The following is a 19,350-nucleotide window of genomic DNA, read 5'->3' as shown; positions in this document are numbered from 1 at the left end:
AGTCATGTCACAGGAAAAACTACAATTAAGGGTAACTAAGTTTAGGCTTACACAAATCCTCCAGGGCTGATTCATAAAAGTCAATTATCAATGTTTGGACAAAACAAAAAAAAATTATGAAGCCAAGTCAAGCCAGCGAGAGGATTGTCTGGTGGGGGGAGCTGATGACCTAAAATGGGTGGCAGGGAAAAAAAACAAAAGCCAACCTGTGGAGGGCTATGTAGTCTACATGTAGTACAACATCTTGTTTGGTTGGGATCTGATGTGGGCCAAATTCTGAGGGTGAGTGTGGGTGGCCGGAAGGGTGGATAAACAGAGACAGGGAGAGAAAAAAGCTCACAGCTCACTGTGAGATCTGACACCAGCTTCTAGTGAGGCACAGGTACCACTATGGTTAAAGATAAACTGACTTTTTGTTCTCCAATATCTGTCATTACTGCAAAAGACAATCACATGGAGGCCACTACGTTTCAGACATGGCAGCTGCAGAACAAATATGTGCAACTCTGACCACAGAAGGACAAAACAGGTAGGGGGGGAGAGTTTTATTTATCCCACTTCTAGCATTAAGAGAAATTAAGGTTTATATACTACAATGGGAGAGCAGAAAATTTAATTTATTCATAATGAGCTACTTTTTGATTGGTGGACAAAACAGGTCAAAGTATTAAGCCTCAACTTTGCACAGCTTTAGGCTCATCATTACCTCAATAACCTAATAATCTTTCGCTCAACTCATTTGAATGAAATGCAGCTGTTTTTTAATGTTGTTCTGAGGAATGTTGCACTTGTGCTTTTTATGTGGTGCAAAACACAAACACATTGATGGAAAGAGAAAAAAAGAGGACGAAAACAACCATTTAATTACATCCCTAGTGTACAGCTAATCATATTACAATGCAGTTTATATAAGCATCAACTCAAAAAAGCTAATTGATGCTATAATTCTCACAACCTTCACTAATTATTTCAGTTTCGATGTTGGTTTTAGGTCAGGACTCGACTTTTTAAAAACATTTTGGAACAGCACAATGCAAATGTTCAGTTCCAGTGGCCTTTCCTTTAATAGCCACCACTGTGATGTTCCGAATATAGACAAAATAATACATTTGCCATTTTCTATGTAAAAAGGAACAAAAGGATAACTTGATCTGCATGTTAGCTGCTATTCGAACCATTTACATGTAAACATTTTGCATAACATGACTTGTTGGCATTGACAACTCCCTCTGAATACTGCATGCTTGTCGTCTTTATGGATGAATAAATGCCTGCAAACACTGCTAGATTTTTAATAGAGGGGGGAAAAGCATTGGGGTGCTTTGGAGGAAGAAAGCTGGCTAATTTACAGCTCACGGGGCTGGTACCCGCCGCAGCAGCAGGCCGCAGAAGAGCCACACACCGTGGATGCTGAGGCTGAATCACGACTACTCAGGCTCTATGAAATCATGGCCAAAACACACAAACGCCTAACTAGCTGGCTAGCAACGGAGCATTATACATAGACATACAGACTACACAACAAACATTGGGCACACTTAAAACGACTGTCGACCACAGCAAAATAAACCTATTTGCTAGTTGACAGGCTGTCAATCACTATGCTAGCAGCAGAACCAGGCCGCGGTCCGCTCGGTCTGTTGTCACCTTAACGTCGCCAGCTAACACCTAGCCACCAAGCTAACGACAGCGCTACGACACATCCAGATAAACCGGCAGCAGTTTGTGGTCATTTGTCATTTAGTATATACATCGCTATTTGCCATTAGTAAGTCATTTTTACCTCTTCGTTCAGTGTCGGACTCCAGCAGCGCTGACGGTAGCCGCTGTGTTTAATGCGCGATTCGTAAACGATTCACCCGTTTGGAACTCTTCCGACCACAAAATGGAAACATGAACTTTCAAGTCACACCGACCACAGCAGTGTTTGGGACCTCTGTGATTAAATACCATAACTTTGTCAATTCTTCCCAATCGCCAAACACAGCCCAAAAGTCACCGGGAGGAGTTCAGGCAAATTACAGATTAATTTAGACAGCTCCTAAACCTGACTCAAAATCTCCATCCACTACGTGCTGCCGTTCTTCCCATGAAAACAAGAATGAGGCATAATCAATCGCACACCGAAAAAGAAGGTAAGTGTCGCACTGCCACAGAACAATGAAACCACAGGCGCGCGCCCACACACAAACACATACACTGAGTGTTATTTAAAAACAACAACAACAATAACAATAAAATGCATCATCATACCAAACCGATTTTGACATATACCTGGCATAGATATATACTGCCTTCTTGTTTGACCACCCACCCTTTATTGTTCTGGAAACCTTTACTTATCATGTGAACATCAACACCAATAATATAGCTGGACAATGTTTCTGTGGGTTTTAGCTTCTTGGGATAAAAATAAATATTAGGAAGAATTTTAAGCAGAAAAGTAGAAGTGCGCTACAGCAATACCACAAAGAGAGAATATCTCAGTAAAGAAAAGTCTAATCATAAGAGTGGATGTGGAAGGAAGTGCTCGGGGGTCTGGGTGTATAAAATAGCTCTCTGAATGCCACAAAAGTCTGAAGTCACAATGTAGCTATTCTTTTGTTTGACACAAGTGATTAATCTCACAGCACAACCGAGAAACTGTAAAATGTAAATTCCCATAACACATTGGCACAAATTAGCTTCACTTGGAAAGGTTTGGGGTGTTAACAGGTGGAATTCTAGGGCCACCGGCTGTGTTGTGCTGAGATAGTGTGGGCTTACAGCAAACAGACCTGCTAACCTGTTTCTACAGTCATCTATATTATGACAAGGCCTGTTCTATTGAGTAAACAGGAACAAAAGTCCATCAGTACTTCGAAGTGAAGTCGACCTATCACACTTTTCCATATTTTCTGTCATATATACTGGTATATGTAAAAATAATAATAATTAAATAAGCCTGTGTCACTGCTGGGGCGTTACTCAAGCTAAGGTTGCACTGATAGCAAACATGAGCTCATCTGTGTTTGTCATCTACCACACACAGGTCGGGTCAGAGCACAATAGTAACATGGTTTGCAAACACTGTGGCACTGTGGGCAGGAGCTAAATTTTGGTGGAAAAAGAATTGGACGTCTCCATGAAGCTTGTCAGCAGATAGCATCATGAAGTTCCCTTCCTGGTAAACAGCTGCACTGACTTTGGACCAAAAGCAGCAACAACAGCTAATGGTATGACCCCCCCCCCCCCCCCCCCCCCAAATTAGCATGTGGAAACTTCACACTGGACTTCAAACACTCTCCACTGTTCCTCTTTCCTTCCTGACTCTTGGATGCTGATTTCTAAATGAAATGCAACATTTACTTTCATCTGAAAAGTGGGCTAGGACCACAGTGCAACAGTGTGGTTCTTTTTGTCCTTAGCCCAGGAAAGATGCTTATAATGTCTCCAGTTTAGTAGGGGCTTGATATTAGGAATGTAACAACTGCAGAAGGTTTTAGGTGATGGCTCTTGGTGCACTCACACCAGTCTCAGTTTACTCCTTGTGAAACTCCTTCTGGTCATCCCTGTTGCTTGTGCACCTTTTACTACCACACTTTTCACCTCCAATGAGGAAAATTGGCTGTATTAATACAGCTCTCTGCAAACAGCCAACCTTTTTTAGCAATGATGTTCTGCAGCCCTGTTGATCATCATCTGGATAACCACAACTGGTCTTCCCCATGACTGGTTGTGTGTACTGACCTACAATAAGAGATGTATTGTAGTCATACTATTTGAACAGTAATTTATTCAAACTCAGAATTCTAATAATTTGATATGATTTTATTTGCTTTATTTTCTGTACTGCAGGTCACAATTATCAAAATGAAAATAGAAAATGTCTTTGTAGGCATTGTTGTTTGTATGTAAAGTGCCTGGATATATTCAAATTTACCTCTTTTAAATTTCCTGTGACACACCTGTATACTGTTCCAGTGGTGGATGTTCCTGTTAAACACAACCAGCGTTTCAAATATGTATGTGCAAGTAATCCATTTGAAATAAATGTTCAGGTTTTAGACTGGACTAAAAACTTCAGTCAGTTTTTTCTTCTATTGTTGAGAACTGATTTAAGCTGAGTAGTATTATCAGCAGATATGTACCAGTGTATCTGGTATCATGTACAACAGTCGAAAAATACATTTGAAAAATTAAAAAGTTATAAGTGTTAATAATGCATAGTTTGCCTACCAGAGGGCACTTTTAAACTTTCCCATTGGCAAAACACCTGTTTGGAATGCCACAAAAACAACAAACCAGCTGATCAAAGCAGAGGGAGTATAAAAGAGTAAAAAAAACAGCCATTTTATTTAGGAAATTAGAGTATGTTTTGTTGTTCTTGTCTAAGAAAAAATAATGGCTTAAATCCTGGGAACACCCCTGCTTAAGGGCAGTGTTGCATTAAAGGAGATAAAATGGCTTGTTTCAGATAGTGGGTCACTGCATAACGACCACTAACGTGTTCCGTTTTCTCGACATATTTTGAAATTACATGACATAATCCTTTTGTTTAAAGTGTCAATGAAAAAAGAAGAGACTGTCAGATTGCATATGTATCCGATTTTATTGAAGAAGAGAGATATGAATAGGTAGCCTGATTCAAGGCACCTTAAAAATGTACAACAAAAGCTGAACCATTTATTTATTCAGAATACAAAAATACACATCTCAGTGACTCCAAATTGTAATAAATAGTTAACCATGCATTCTAACCATAAAAAGGCACAGAAAACAGTCACTTAGTAGTCATAAAAATGATCAACTACTTTACCAAAGTCATCCAGATAGTAATACAGGTGACAACTGTAACATTATATTCCAAATGTGAAAACACAATACACATCATATCATTTAACCTTAGGCAATAAATATGCAAATATTGTCTATACCTACATATATATTCTTAAAAAGGAAAACTGTGCCATTGTAAACATAATGTAAACAAATGAAACTCATTTTTCTCCCAATGCTTCGATAACCACACCAAGTGTTAAATCTGTCTTTTAGAGATCCTTGCATGGGTTTCATTGGTTTTTGAAAACCAGGCAGTTTGCAGCATTATTTACAGACCACTGAAAAACACAGCAAGGGAGAAAGGTGGCAACTTCCATTGTATATGTCAAGGTCAAGCTGGAGCCTGGGGCCAAAATGCTTCAGATTAACAGAACCTTGCAGACACCCTGGACATGCAGATGCCATTAATGCAGACCGACACAGCTCATGAACTGCAACAGCATCATTCACAACTTGCTTTTGGTGACTGGCGTGATGAGAGTACTTGTGAGGCCAAACTTCAAGAGCGCTGCAGCGTAGAGCACCCTAGCACTGTATAAAGCACATACTAACAGAAAGGCTTCTATAACAAAGGGTTCTGGTTTACAAAAGGCTAACTGTCATTAAATAGTCTCATCTATTTAATGGATAAAAGGCATATGAGACTAAAAACATGGGAAGGTCTGACAAATTTGTAGTTTTATGAACAGTGAATGATAAAAACTCAAATTGGACTGTAACTTTATTTATGCCAATGAGCATCTGATTGTCAGCATAAGGAGCTGGAAGATAATGCAGTTTAATGGTGTAATCCACGCCTGTAGAGGTGTGAGATGTGATAGATTGCCCCCTGGTGGAGGGAACACACAATTCCAAAGTTTCGCTCACATTCTGCTAGGATGGCATATTAGTCTATGGGTGGGGCAAAATTTTAAATTATACTGTAAAATTAGCTGGAAATCAAAAGTATATAACTGTACTAAGTTACAATATGCCACTGTTGTAGTACACACACTTGAATGCACACGTTACAACAGGTTACGTGAAGTGTACACAACAGTCATGTCTGCCTAATCCCTCCCATTTGCTTGCACAGTCCTACTTTAGTGTATCATCTTGGAAGCACAAAGGAGCAAAACTATAAACTACTGAACCACTGGAAGAAATCTGGAGTAAAAAGCTGTCTGTCTCTCTCTGGGTCTAACTTTGAAAATCCTCAAACCTCGAGGAAGAGTACAAAAGAACTTTTACAAGGTTTTTCTGTGGTGTTTTTTTTTTTTACCCACTGAGGAACATCATGTTTGGAAAGCTTCAGAGACAGTATCAAAACAAGAGATTAAAATATTGCACCATCATTAGAATACAACAGCATCATCATGTACAAGAGATTGGAACAAAATCAACAACAACTGGTATGGTGTAATATACACAATCAAATGTGTGGGCTGTCGACAATGCATGCCATGTCAGCAATCTACAAATGCATCAGATTACACTTACAAACATTGTTTGCATACACTGGTATACTGTATATACAGTGCATAATTATATACAAACTTAGCATCACATATAGAAATATACCCTGTAATGCCACCATTCTTAAATGAAACTAACAAGTAGAAGTAGCGTTCTAGCAAAGTCTCACTTGGAATTTGAAGGAGAAAAAAAAACTGAAAAAGCTGCACTTGAACAATGTTAAGCAGACTGCAGATCAACTGCTCTATTCAAAACTCATATCTAACTCCTATTCTCAATAGTGTTAAATACTGTATTAAGTTGCCAAAAGGTAAAAAGTTGAGGTGAACTGTTAACTCTATGTAATGATATGAGGATTTGCACTTGCATGAAGCAAGAAGTAGAAAGTGCCTGTTTAAGAATTCCTTTAAAAAAACTCTACAACCCTATAGTATAGGTGGTTGGCGTCTGACCAACAGTTTTACTCTCTTCCTGACTAATACAGCTTTTCCCCACCTTAAATGAAATTAAGACTTAAAACCTACTGGCTTATTAAATAAAGACAAAACCGTCTGATGATTTCTTCGACATTCACTTTGGTACTGATTTTTCACATCCACAGAGAACGTGTCAACTTATTAATTTCATATAATCATAACTCACCGACAGCTTGTTTAAAAATTTCTTACGGTGTCTACCATTAAAGCACGTCTTACACGAAATGATTCAAAATATGGCACTTGACAGAAACCTTTTAAACATGTCATTATCATGCAAACAAAATAATTTAAAGCTAGAAAAAAAAGTTGGATTTAGATCAAAAATGATGTTTTCAGTAGTAACAAATGGCATTATAATACTTAAGTTATGTAAAACTTGTTCAAGTGTCAATTTGCACACACACACACACACACACACACACACACGCATACACACAAAAAATCAAGACACTAATCATGCAATTAAACACATCTAAGGTTGAGCAAGCATAGCATGCAACACTATTCCACTGTTTTCAAACAAAGCTTCCAGACAACCACCTGCATGGTCCAGATTATCGTTCTGCATGTGCAGCTCTGTAATGTGAGGCAGAGAGCCAGCAAATACATTTTTATTTTTACACAGACTCAACTGAAGCAGAGCCCCACACCTATGGAAGTCTTAGTTTTGCTACTAGTTTGTTATCACAGCTCAGACAACAAGCTGTCAACAGTAAGGTTAGTTGCATACCTGATTATGTGCTATGAATGGTTATTAGATAAGAAATGGCTTTTTTGTGTGTGTGAAGATCCACGATTTCCATCAGCGTTCTCGATTGTCATTTTGGCACCAAAGAACAAACAAACACACGCACATGTATCTTGATCACGACATCACACAGACTTTCTCAGCAGAGGGATCAAATATCCGTCTCTCTTTCAATACATATCTCTTCCATCACTGCCTATGGTGCTCCCAAACACTTCCACTAATGTCAGGAGGAATGCATGTTTCCCCTTTCTGGTAGCATTTGCTCCTGGGTTAGAGGTCAATCATGGAGGCCTTGGCCAGGTCTTTAGTTCCCTGGAGAATTCTCTTCATATGACCCACTTTCGATATCCCCAGATCCTGAGGGCCAACAAAGACAGCAATTAAAAACACACTGAGAGAGGTCTGTTTCACACCATCATAAATAAATGTCGAGGGGGTGATATAAACAGTCTGGTATGAACAGCACTAGGAATCAAACTTTTAAAGGCTACACACCAGGTTGCTTCATAATCTATAGTGGGAGAAATCGGTATTTATAGTGTCAAAACTATAAAATATTAATAATTAAAACATTTCATAGTGATCTAACAAATATATCTTAGGAATATTTAGGCAAATGATGTCCACAGAAATATATCTTTAAGTCAAATTTTCTTTAGAAGCTACTAAAAGCTATGAGGTGGGCTGCCATTCATGTCACATTTGAGATAAATTATGATATATATAGTTATCATTTGCAGAAAAATGTAAATTGAATATAAATTTCCACTGACATCACGAGCAATGTGTTAATGAATAGATACTAATGTACCAAACTAAGACTGTGAAAATGGTTGGATGCTTAACTTGCCATATTTTTTGCTCTGCTTTTGGTCAGCACCTTCTGCGAAAATGATTTATTGCTTTGGCAGCTAAAAGCCATAGACTGTATAATACAGACTTAAATGCCTCTTGTTGAAGGGAGAGGAAAACTGATTTTAGAAAAGTCTCTGAGAAAATGAGCTCTCAATTTCCGGTATCTATTACTAAGCACAACCGCTTCAATACATCATATTATATTACTATTGTCTCTAATGATACCATATAGAGTAACCAAAAAACAAAAAAAGGTGGCAAGCTTTTAATAAAGAAGTTGCCTCCAGTGTCTTTAGATTTTATAAAGATCCAACCCTCAGATGTTCAGTTCATGTTTGACTGTTCAAATTCCCCAGTAAGTATGTTCATTTAAAGCCTGAAGTCAACTAGTGAAAACCTAAAATCCAAATAAATATCATAATCACAATAGTTTCAGTATGCTACCAAAGCTAGCTTACTAGCACTAGTACTATTGTTAACTTATTAGCTACAAAATTAGCTCCAAATATGTTATGTCTAATTTTAAAAGGCCAGGAAAAAAAACCCAAGGCTTCAAATTAGTAGACCGTAAACCAAAATGTAACCTTGTCTTTTTTGATCTTATAGATGCAACTTTGTGCATTGGACACAAGCATTAGCAATTTGTTATGTTTTCTAACCATCCATCCATTTTTTGGAACTCCAGCCAACTGCTCCAGCTCAAACAGGAGGCGGAAGGGGGGGTATATCTCACCAGTCCCTAGGGCCTCTTCCCATTAGGACATTCCCAGAAAAGCCTCAAATAGGAGGTGCAGTATGGGTATCCTAATCACATGCCTGAACCATCCTAACTGGTTCCTTTTGGTGGGGAAAAATTTATGAACAAAGCTAAAGAAGAGCCAAACACCTGCCAAAGGAAGCTCATTTCGAACACTTGTATTGATGATCTTTATTTTGGTCACTACCCAGAGCTCATGGCCATAGGGGAGCTGGGGAAGACAATCAACAAGCAAACTGACAGTTTTGCTTATACGCTCAGCTCTCTCTTCACCACAACAAACTGGTACAGCGTTGCATTGCTGCAGACGTGGCACCAATACATCTATCAGTCTCCTGCTCCACTCTCCCCTTACTTGTGAACAAGAACCTGAGATGCTTAAACTGTGAGGCAGTGACTCCTCCCTGACCCAGAGTCGGCACTCCATCCTCTTCCATGGCCTCAGACTTGGAGGCTCAAACAACTAGCAAATATATGTAGTTAAGACGAAGGAATCAGAGACGGTTGGCCTTTAAATGACTCAAAACATTCAATGTATATCAATAAACAATATATATCAGTCACTGGATCTGTACTTTTATCCATTCAAAAATAAACTACCAAGCAACATAGTCAGCTAGCCACAGTACGACTGAGTGATAAACTGTAAGACAATGAAATGAGGGGCACAGATATAGAACGAACACAAGTATATTGCCATACAAATGTGTACCTGGGTATCTCGTGTGTGTTTGCATAAACAATGGCATTCAATTCAATTTTCTTGTACTGATATTTTTAACAAATCGAACAGGTGGATTGATTTTACTTGGCAATACCAGCTTATCACAGATATATTATCAGTGCAAATATCAGCCAATTATTATAGGATATCTAAAGATACACTGTTGTTATTTAGCAGTGTTTCAGTTTAACATGTGTAAAGAGATGGTTGAGAAATCAAAGGAAAATAACCTTAAACCTTGACCTGATAGTTTTAATCATCGGTCCTGAGGCTCACAGAGAGAAACTCTTGTCTAAATTACAGGCATTTTCACTATGTCCTTCGCTACAAGTGAAAAACCTGGGTGTTATTTTTGACTCTGAGCTTGGTTTTATCCCACATATTAAACATGTAACCAAAATTGGATTTTATCATCTAAAAAATATAGCCAGAGTCCGCCCTATTCTCTCTTGGGCCAACACGGAGATGTTGATGCATGCTTTTATTACCAGTCGCATTGATCACTGTAATGCCCTGCTCTCTGGTCTCCCCAAAAAGAATATTTCACCCTTACAACTTTTACAAAACTCTGCAGCTCGTGTGCTGACGAAGACCAGAGGGCGGGCCCACATTACACCGGTTTTAGAATCGCTGCACTGGCTCCCCGTGTGTTTCAGGATCGATTTTAAAGTTCTTTTATTGGTTTTTAAATGTCTTAATGGTCTTGGGCCTTCTTATCTTTCAGATCTTTTTATCTCTTTATCCTGTATATATTCTTATTAGGTCATATCTCCAGTGTTTCCTCAGAGGGGGCTCTCTGCACCGGGGCTGTGATCGACCGTGGCTGCTGGGGCTCTGTGGGTCCTCTCAGCCTGGCTGGGGGGCTTCTTTGCCTCCCTCCTGCTGTGTGCCCAGCCTGGAGGCTGCGGTCTGTGACTGGCTCCTGTGATAGTGTTTCCTCACTTGGCTAATGCGTACCCAGCCCAATTTTACTCTTTAAGTGTGCATGTGTGTGTGTGTGTGCGGGGGGGGGCTGCTTTTAACCATGTAAAGCACTTTGTGCTACATTTTTTGTATGAAAAGTGCTTTATAAATAAAGATTGATTGATTGATTGATTGATATGGTGGGGGGGTATTTTGATGCTATTGGTTTAGGTCCACCTCTCTGTGTAGAGAAAAGAGTCACTGAAAGGTCAAATCAGTTATTCCAAGTGATAACCTTTACCCTATGATGAAACATTTGTATTTTTATGGGAGTGGTCTCCAGGATAAAAACACCCTCATCATCAGTTTTCATCTGAGCACGAAAAAAACATGAAGCATTAAATGTGCAACTGAGAAGATTGAGAAAAAAAAATAGTCCATACTTGATTTAAATGTGGTTCATAATAACTTTAAGTTTGTCTTCTTGTGGACCTGAGCTTGGCTTCCAGTGTCCTTCTATTTTAAGATTGTTACCTGGAGGTCCAGTGGATAACACAACCCAGATCAACATTATTATTATTATGAGTTGTCTTATACACTGTAACTTCATTACAGTGTATTATGAAAATAGCATCAAAAATCATGGTCATGTTCTAACTTACGTTACACAGTAAAGAATGTGCTTTTGACTTTTTTTGACAGATTGTTTTAAAGTAGAATGTTCTAGTCCTCATGTTCTGATATACACGTTGACAGTGTAATCTGAAACTGCAAGCTGTTTTGTTTGACAAGTGTTTATATGCATACGACTGAAGTCAGTAGAGACTGCACAAACTTTCGAACAGTTCCTAGAAAGGCTATATTGCTGCTCCCTTTGTTCGCTCCACGTTCATGTTGCAACATAGTTTTTTCCAAGACTGCCATTATATGCATTCATTTTTTTCTCACTTTTGCCCTAAGCCTAACTCAGTTTGGTCTATCCACACCGAGCCCCTCCTTGACCTGAAGGCTTCCCCCCCTTTTCAGCAGGTATACAGTGTTAGTGGGTTACAGCAAGTCTTTTTCAACAAGCCACGATCAGACGGTAAAAGCCAAGCAGAGCGATGCAGCGCAGCACGAGAGGTGGCAAAAACAGGGAGACATCTAACAGAGCGAAAGAAACGCAGCACACCAAGAGGGTACAGAGAGAAAGAGTTGATTTTGGATTGGAGGAGGGGGTTCACACAGATTCACTGAGATGTGTCAACAAGTGGGTACCAGTGTGTGTGTGCGTGTGTATATGTGTGTGTGAGTGAGAGAGTACCTTCAGGTCCCTCCTCTCCAGGTGCAGCAGCTCCGAGCCTCGGATGTCGTGTCGGATGAAGGTGTCTCTGTACTCCCCCAGACTCAGCTGTTCCAGCCAGATGCCCACCTCCTCTGTGCCCCATCTTTCCACTGTACTCGCACACACACATGTGCACACACACAAATGCACACACAGAGCAGAGCAGAGAGAGGCTCAGAGTGCCTCACGGGTATGCAAACGCACTGCCACATTCCACAAACTGTCACACTCTCACTTCTTTTAACCCCATATACAATGTGAATGTGTCTTCAAAAACACACACACACACACACACACACACACAACCTCACCTATGGACACAGATTGTGGTAAATCATTGAAGAGAGAGATGGAGGGGAGGAAGGGGAGAGAGAGAAGAAGGGAGGAGAAAGAACAATGACGGCAGCTGGTAGATGAGGAAGGAGTGGGACAGAGGCCAAAGGTTGGTCAGAACAAGGCAGTGACCAATGGCGTTCACGGCAGGCTGGGAGCATGCATATCATTGACCAATATCAGCGCACACAGAGGAAATTAGGAGGTAAAGGGAGGCGGAAGCCTGTGCAATCTGCAGGAAATACAGCTCAACTACCCAGATAAAAGGAAGGGCTTCTCAGTATTCTTATTTGTACACAGCAACATTGTAATCTCACTGTCTCCTCATCTACAAATCTGATATTGCCTTTTCTACTCAGTTTTTCTTTTTTGTGTTCATATTAAATCTTCCATCTCTGCACATGTGTCCTTGGTGCACAGACTTGTTCTTCTCCCGACTTTGTACCTTCTGAAAACATACTGACAGCTGGATAAGAGCATGAAAAGAGGGGAGTATGGGGTGCAAGTTGATGGTCAGGGTGTGGGATGTTAACACCTCAAACACATTCAAACACACATTCTTTGTGTTTCTACTAGGGGACAACAATGGAGTACGGCGTTTATGTATGGGCTTCAAAAACGACAGGAGTGAGGGGCAAGGTAACCATCATGAAAGGTAACCGTGATGACTCTGGGCAGAAACAAGCTGTTCTTGTGTGTGTGAAGGAGCAGTGGTCAGCTTTACATTACTGATGAATAAAGTATGGTACCACTTCCAGCTAAACATCTTGCTTGCCATTAGCAAGTGAATAGGAAGTGAAATAACATCTGTACCCTTTAAATTCAACTAACTTCAAGCTACGATTAACAAATCAAAAGTTACTATGATTTTAATGTTATCATCCTTTTTAATAAGAGATGGAAACAATTATACAGTGTAAATACAAATAAAGCAGCTGGTAAGTAAGTCCCTCCCATGGCAGATGGGAGGGACTTACTGATTCCTTATCCTGAGTTTTTCCAGTTTGCTCAGTACTGAGGAAAAGTGGACACAGCCCTACCTGATTGAGGGCTTGTCTTCTTGGCGGCCTTCTCCTTCTTGAACTTGGGCACTATGCGAAACATGCTGCTGCGACTGTTCCTCTTGCCGTAACCCAGAGAGTGATCCTGGTACATAAGCACAGTCAACCTATAGCCTTTCATTTAGCTACTCGACTCTCCCGTTACCTGAAGCCACGCTACACTGAAGACATACAGGACAGCTGCAAGACAGCTGTGTGAACACTTTGGACTTAGCTGGTTAGTAACTGGTCAGTCAGTCATCTAAGCCACAAGTATAAATATGTATGCACACTATGCTTAAGCCGATAACAAACGGTTATTATCTTTCAGTCCTGGTGGGAAAGTAAATCCTGTGATTTAATTGGTTGTCAAACTTTAAAGCAAAGAACACTTTTCTATCTTCAGTGCTTCTGGAGCTGTTGTGAAAGTATGGAGCTAGACTTGATCACATCTGTCATCTGGTCCAGCTCTAATCTTAACTACAAAACTTGAAGTAATTTTAACCTGAACAACCAATCACAACAGAGCATTCCTCCTGCCACATCCCTTCAGCTGATCCAAAGTAGTCATACTTCACCTTCTTTATTGAGGGTGCTCTGATCTGACCTCTATGGTTGTATTTGCGTGTGGCAGACTGATATACAAAGTCGTTGCACAGTTCCAGTGCTTTAGCTGCTACTCTGGGGTTTCTTTTACTAATTTTCCAAACATTTCCACCACAAAATCATTACAAAATCATTGGGTCCAAAGGTTGAACTAGTGATATCAGTAAATACATGAGCGACCACAGTAAGAAGCTCAGTGACTCAGTAAAAACATTCTGTAAACCAGGATCTTTTTTTTCCTTTCATTTTTGTCCAACTGCTATTAGTAATGTTACTAATGTTCACTTTGATTAAATTATGGGGTGGTTCTCTGACAGCACTAAGGCAGAATCAGTGGCACTCCACTGGTGTGAAGAGGTTTTTCTGTCTTTCCAAATACTCTGCATTGTGTTTTTGAAATCAAGGAGAGCTGTCACAGTAATACATTTTTTATTCATAGTTTGCCTCCTGGTCTTAACTCATAACCCCTTTGATAATTTAAATCAACTGTTTTTCATTGCAACTCTTCTGAGATTTCATTCTTATATGGTACACATCAGCAGATACTTCTATTAGGAAGCCAAAGTCACCATAAACCCTAGCTCTATTGGACACCTCCAAATTTGTTTCACTTACTGACCGCCTCCAATTAGCTTTTGTTGATCTGAGTTTTTGTTTTCCAAATACTTTTCCCTGTCAGAATATTAGGGATGGACAAGAATAGCACAATGATTTGTGTGGTAGATTTGAAGCTCATATTTGTACTTTCAGTGACAATGTGACCATATTTGAAGGCACTGTTATTGCAGATAACTCCAAAGTGTTCACTTTTAGCTTTGAGTTGCAGGAGTACACAATGTACCTAATGTCTTCTATTTTACAAAGATACCACACACAATGGAGCATGTGCATGCAAGCGCATATTTACTGAGGCTGCTTACCTCCTCCTCATTGGGCTGCAGGATGTGGTAAAGCCAGGGGACTTCTCCCAGTTTCCCAAGTTCTAGCTCCACGCTCTGCAGAGCGCTGGACAGCTGCTCCTCCTCTGGTGGGTCCAGTTGCTGTAAGGGTGACAGAGAACAAGGTGAATTTAACAGACCATAATGCAACCTTAAAATCTGGACCCCAAGTTATAATAAAACCACAGACTGTAAATACAAGATGGATGTAGCAGCAAATAGCAAAATCCTGTTATGAAGCCTCAGAGTAAGCATTCTTGCGTTCCCCCTATGCCAGATTTGATGAGCGAGAGGCGGATCTAGGTATATATTTTACACAGCACCCTAAGAGGACCAGTGACAAATTCATCACAAAAAAGGTCTGCCTTAAAGCATAGCCCACTTGACTTTCTTGGCTCCAGTGGAGACCATGACTTAGAAAAACAACATCATGTTGTATTCAGCAAGACCAGAAACTGGTGACTTAAACTATTAACTGATCAGGAAAGTATTTATGAAGGGCACAGAGCAAGTGAGCCAGGGGCTGTTTTCCATAACAAGACTTCTGTCTGTGATCCCCTCCCCCAAGATTCTTTCACCATTAGAAAGAATCTAGTTTTAAAGTACACTGCTTTCAAGTCTGTGTTTCATAAACATATAAAAAGAAAGTAGGATTGAAACAATCTATTTCAGCCATGATAACTCACTAGAGAGACTCGGCCCAACAGAAGAGACTCGGTCTCATTGTGGAGTGCCTTCACAGTGCTGGCCACCTCAATGGCTGTGTTCCGAGTAAGGCTCTGCAAAAGGGAGAAAAATGTTAATGAATTCAGTGTTACACACCATGAAAAACAGAAGCAGAGTGCACATATTTCACACAGTTCTAGATGCTATTTTAGTAGCTTAGCCTCTCTTCAGGGGTTTAATATGGGATAAATTAAGTGCTTAATCAGAACAAGTTAAACAACCCTTAAACCATCAATTAACAATTCACACATTGCCACATATAGTAATTACTTGAAGGGTACTTTTATTATTATATTAATGGCCACTGAAGAAATAAACTTAACTTAACTTTTAGCAGCACTTCAACTAAAACCGTGGATGCTGTAAACTGGACTCAAGTACTTTCCCTTTCTCTGTCATTTTGAAATATGGCAGAAAATACCACATTTTAAAAGATTTGCCTGAAACATAGTGCCTAGCTTTTAAAATTCAAATATCTCAAGAGCAAGAAATTGCACCTGGAACAGTGCTCATCAGTCTCCTTAAGACAATAAGTGGTACATCTTAAATTTAAGCTTTGACTCCAGTGACCTCTAATGGCAAGAAAAAGTCATTTTTATTTTACAAGAATTAATTATTTGAAACTGCAGTTTTAAGGATGCGACAGTGAGTTGTAAAAGACTTTCTCAAGACAATGTCAATGTCTCAAAAATCAGGCTAAAGCCCAGCTCACCTCGGGGAACTTCGGGTGTGTTTTGTTGATGGCGTGTGATGCAGCATTAACAGCGTGAGCCAGTTCCTGCTCTAGGAGCCCATTCGTCTTTGCAGCCTCACATATCCTGTGATTAGACAGAGTGCAGTCAGTGAGCTTAGCTCAAGGTAGCAAAGTCTGCGAAGCCTGTGCACACGGAGACTAATACCTGATATTCACATCAATTCACGTTTACCTTGTAATGAGCTCTTCTGCAGCCCGGGCACAGATCTGCACCAGGCCTGCCTCCTCCTCTGTGGCCAGATCCACAGACTGCTGAGGGTAGAGGTGAGGTCGCAAAGGAGGCTTATCATACTTGAGCTTGTCCTCCCATGACTTCAGTGTGTTCTCAAATGCCTGCGGGGAAATTTAGAAGAAAACACAGATAAGTACATATATATATATATATGTATATGTCCACACAAATTGCTTTTTACTCAGCAGCAGCAACACCCTTCCTCACCCGGTCTCTGGTGAGCATCTGTGCTCTGTTCTTGTGCTGGATCTTGATGACTCCAGGCGGTTGGATCCAGGCCTCACCGTCCACCTGAATGGGGACCCCCTCATCACCCAGGATCGTAATCTTCACAGTTCGACACTGATTGAGGCAGACGCTTGGATTAGAGTCACACAGTGTACAGACACAGAGATGCATTTGCACTTCATACGGTTTTAATGCATCTGCTCACCTGTGCTATGCGGTGGTGTTGCAATTTGATTACTCTGGACACAGCCATTTGCATGCTCCCAAAAACAGCAACCACTTCCAGGATCTTGTCATCGAAAGATGGAGCACAGAATATCTGCACAAAAATATTATGGCAGTAAGTAAATCTATGTCAATGTAATGTAGCTGGAAGGATCCTAACAGGATCCAGTTGCCACTATTTCAAATTTATGTAAATATTCCATATAGACATAAACAAAAGAAAAGCTAACATATTCAAAAATTAGTTTTCAGCAGCCCTTTAAAACAAACTACAGACTCAGCCAACCTGAGGAAGACTTTCCAAAAGTTTATGAGCTACATCCAGCCTCTGGTTTTAAAATAAGGGACAGTTAAAAGACCAGTATCAGGGGCCAGGTCAGTGTCAGTGTCTGTGACCCAGCAACTCGAGTTTATTTTATATTGTTGATTTCTTATGTTAGATTCGTGTGTTTTTCTTAGTTAAGGGTGTAGTTGAGTTATTTTGTATTTTTGATTACTAATGAGATAATGTTCAGGTCTGGTATTATTATCAGTTAGGGTTTAGTTGAGTTCTAGTCTAGTTTATGTTTCTTCTATGTCTCCTGATTTATGAGTCTTTTCCTGTCCTCTGTCATGTGTAAATTTCTGCGTGCTCTCGTTGTCAAGCTTGTGTTGTCTTGTCTACATCCCATTATGTTTCCTGTTTTACTTTGAAGTGTCTTGTGTTTCCATGTTCAGTGAACTTCCCCTGTGGCGTCAGGTTCATTTGTGTCAGCTGTGTTTCCTCAGGTGTTTCCACTTCCCTCATCACCCTTCTGTGTATTTAAGTCCTCTGTCTTCTTCTGTTCTTTGTTGGGTTGTCTGTTGTTTTCACGTCAAGTCATATCTGGTCACAGAGTTTTCTTTCAATTGCTCGGGTTTTTTCATGTTCATGTTTTGCATGTACCTGTTCAGTTTCATGTTTTAGTTATCATAGTAATTTAGTTGCTCCCAGTTTAGTTTGTTCCAGTATGTTTTGCCTTGTTTTCCATTTTTGACTTCAGCACAAAATAAATGGCTCGCTTTTTGTTGAGGATCCAGTTTCATCTCTCCCATGTCTGCTTTAGGGTCCGCTCCACAAACACACCAGTCATCCCGGCTGTGACACCCAAATCAAAGGGCCTCATGTTAAAAATAACATTTTAAAATTAATTCAGAATTTCACCAGAAGCCAGCATGTTTTAGCAGCCTACTCGTTATTCCCTGTAGCAGCTGAAGATGGGATAAGGACTAAGAGATGAAATGAAGGAAGCAATGGATGAGCTTTCAGACGTGAGATTCAAAATTCAAATGTTGATAAAATATAATACCGATATTGCTGGAGAGGGTTATGAATTTTGCCAAGATTGAGATGGATTGTTGAAATATAGATTTAGTTGTATTTTACTTTTTCCTTAAAATGAGAAAATGAAGTAGATTTCCAAAATTGTGTATACCTGTGAGCATGATCGCACTTGAATTCAAAAGGTTCCTTCATGTAACGATCTGCTAGAGGGTGTGGGGAACCATAGCCCCGTCCCCCAGGGCATGAAACAGGTATGGAGGAGATCCAGGCTCTAGACATCCAGAGACCCCCAGAGCGCAAGAGTCCAAGGAAAACCAACCGGGGGGCAACCATGCCACTCTCTCGGAAAGAGCTGAGGAGGGCCCCAGATAAGGGGTCACCCCAGGCCCAGAGGCCAGGGGCACCCCACCCCCAAAGGGGCCCGACCGAGCCACAGGCGCCAGGCCCCAACAAGCAGCCACCGGGAGTGACCCGGTGCATACCTGAGGGCCCAGCCCCGGACACCAAGAATCACCAACGCACCGATGTCTCAGGGCGTCAGCCACCGGCAGGAGGAGTGGTGGGGAGAGATAGGCCTCCATACCTTGGAGAGCCTGAGATGTCCCTAGAGAGGTGGCGTCTAATACCCGACCTGACATATAGACGCAGACAAACAGGCACACACAGATACGAACATCCATTCCCACCCCCATGCACACATATGCAATTACTCAGCACTCACCCAACGTGGAGACAGACATAAATAGACACTGTACACACAATCACACTCCCCAAATGTACTCTATATCCCAGGTCTAGGTACCCTTGCCCCTACAGGGGAAACTGCACCCAGACCCAGGAGGTGTTACCCTTTTCCCTGGGGTGGAGACAAGCAGACCGCCCCCAACTCCACAGTA

The 19,350-nt window shown here is 40.6% G+C and overlaps 1 protein-coding gene and 1 long non-coding RNA gene across 13 annotated transcripts in view; one reads left to right on the top strand and one right to left on the bottom strand.

The window, feature by feature from the left end:
- The window catches only part of dgkh (diacylglycerol kinase, eta), a 100,968-nt gene that overhangs the window by 21,233 nt on the left and 60,385 nt on the right, over window positions 1-19,350 (bottom strand). For 8 of the 12 annotated variants that reach the window (XM_025904071.1, XM_025904072.1, XM_025904075.1 and 5 more), the window contains 8 exons: window positions 17,132-17,245; window positions 16,906-17,040; window positions 16,639-16,799; window positions 16,425-16,530; window positions 15,673-15,765; window positions 14,969-15,088; window positions 13,443-13,548; window positions 12,049-12,179 (listed from right to left, as the gene is read on the bottom strand). In XM_025904071.1, coding sequence (XP_025759856.1) covers window positions 12,049-12,179; window positions 13,443-13,548; window positions 14,969-15,088; window positions 15,673-15,765; window positions 16,425-16,530; window positions 16,639-16,799; window positions 16,906-17,040; window positions 17,132-17,245 — 966 coding nt within the window. Of the gene's footprint in view, window positions 1-4,570; window positions 7,864-12,048; window positions 12,180-13,442; window positions 13,549-14,968; window positions 15,089-15,672; window positions 15,766-16,424; window positions 16,531-16,638; window positions 16,800-16,905; window positions 17,041-17,131; window positions 17,246-19,350 lie in introns of those variants that run through there. The other 4 variants (XM_019353246.2, XM_013274024.3, XM_019353249.2 and 1 more) reach the window with 2 other exon arrangements.
- Window positions 1,867-3,233, top strand: LOC112844210 (uncharacterized). The gene is made up of 2 exons (XR_003216939.1): window positions 1,867-2,135; window positions 3,032-3,233. It is a non-coding gene; the product is annotated as an uncharacterized LOC112844210 (long non-coding RNA).

Source organism: Oreochromis niloticus, linkage group LG16, assembly GCF_001858045.2.
Source record: "Oreochromis niloticus isolate F11D_XX linkage group LG16, O_niloticus_UMD_NMBU, whole genome shotgun sequence".
NCBI lineage: Eukaryota > Metazoa > Chordata > Actinopteri > Cichliformes > Cichlidae > Oreochromis > Oreochromis niloticus.
Note: the sequence above shows the minus strand (reverse complement) of the source record. Positions and strands in the feature narration are given on the sequence as shown.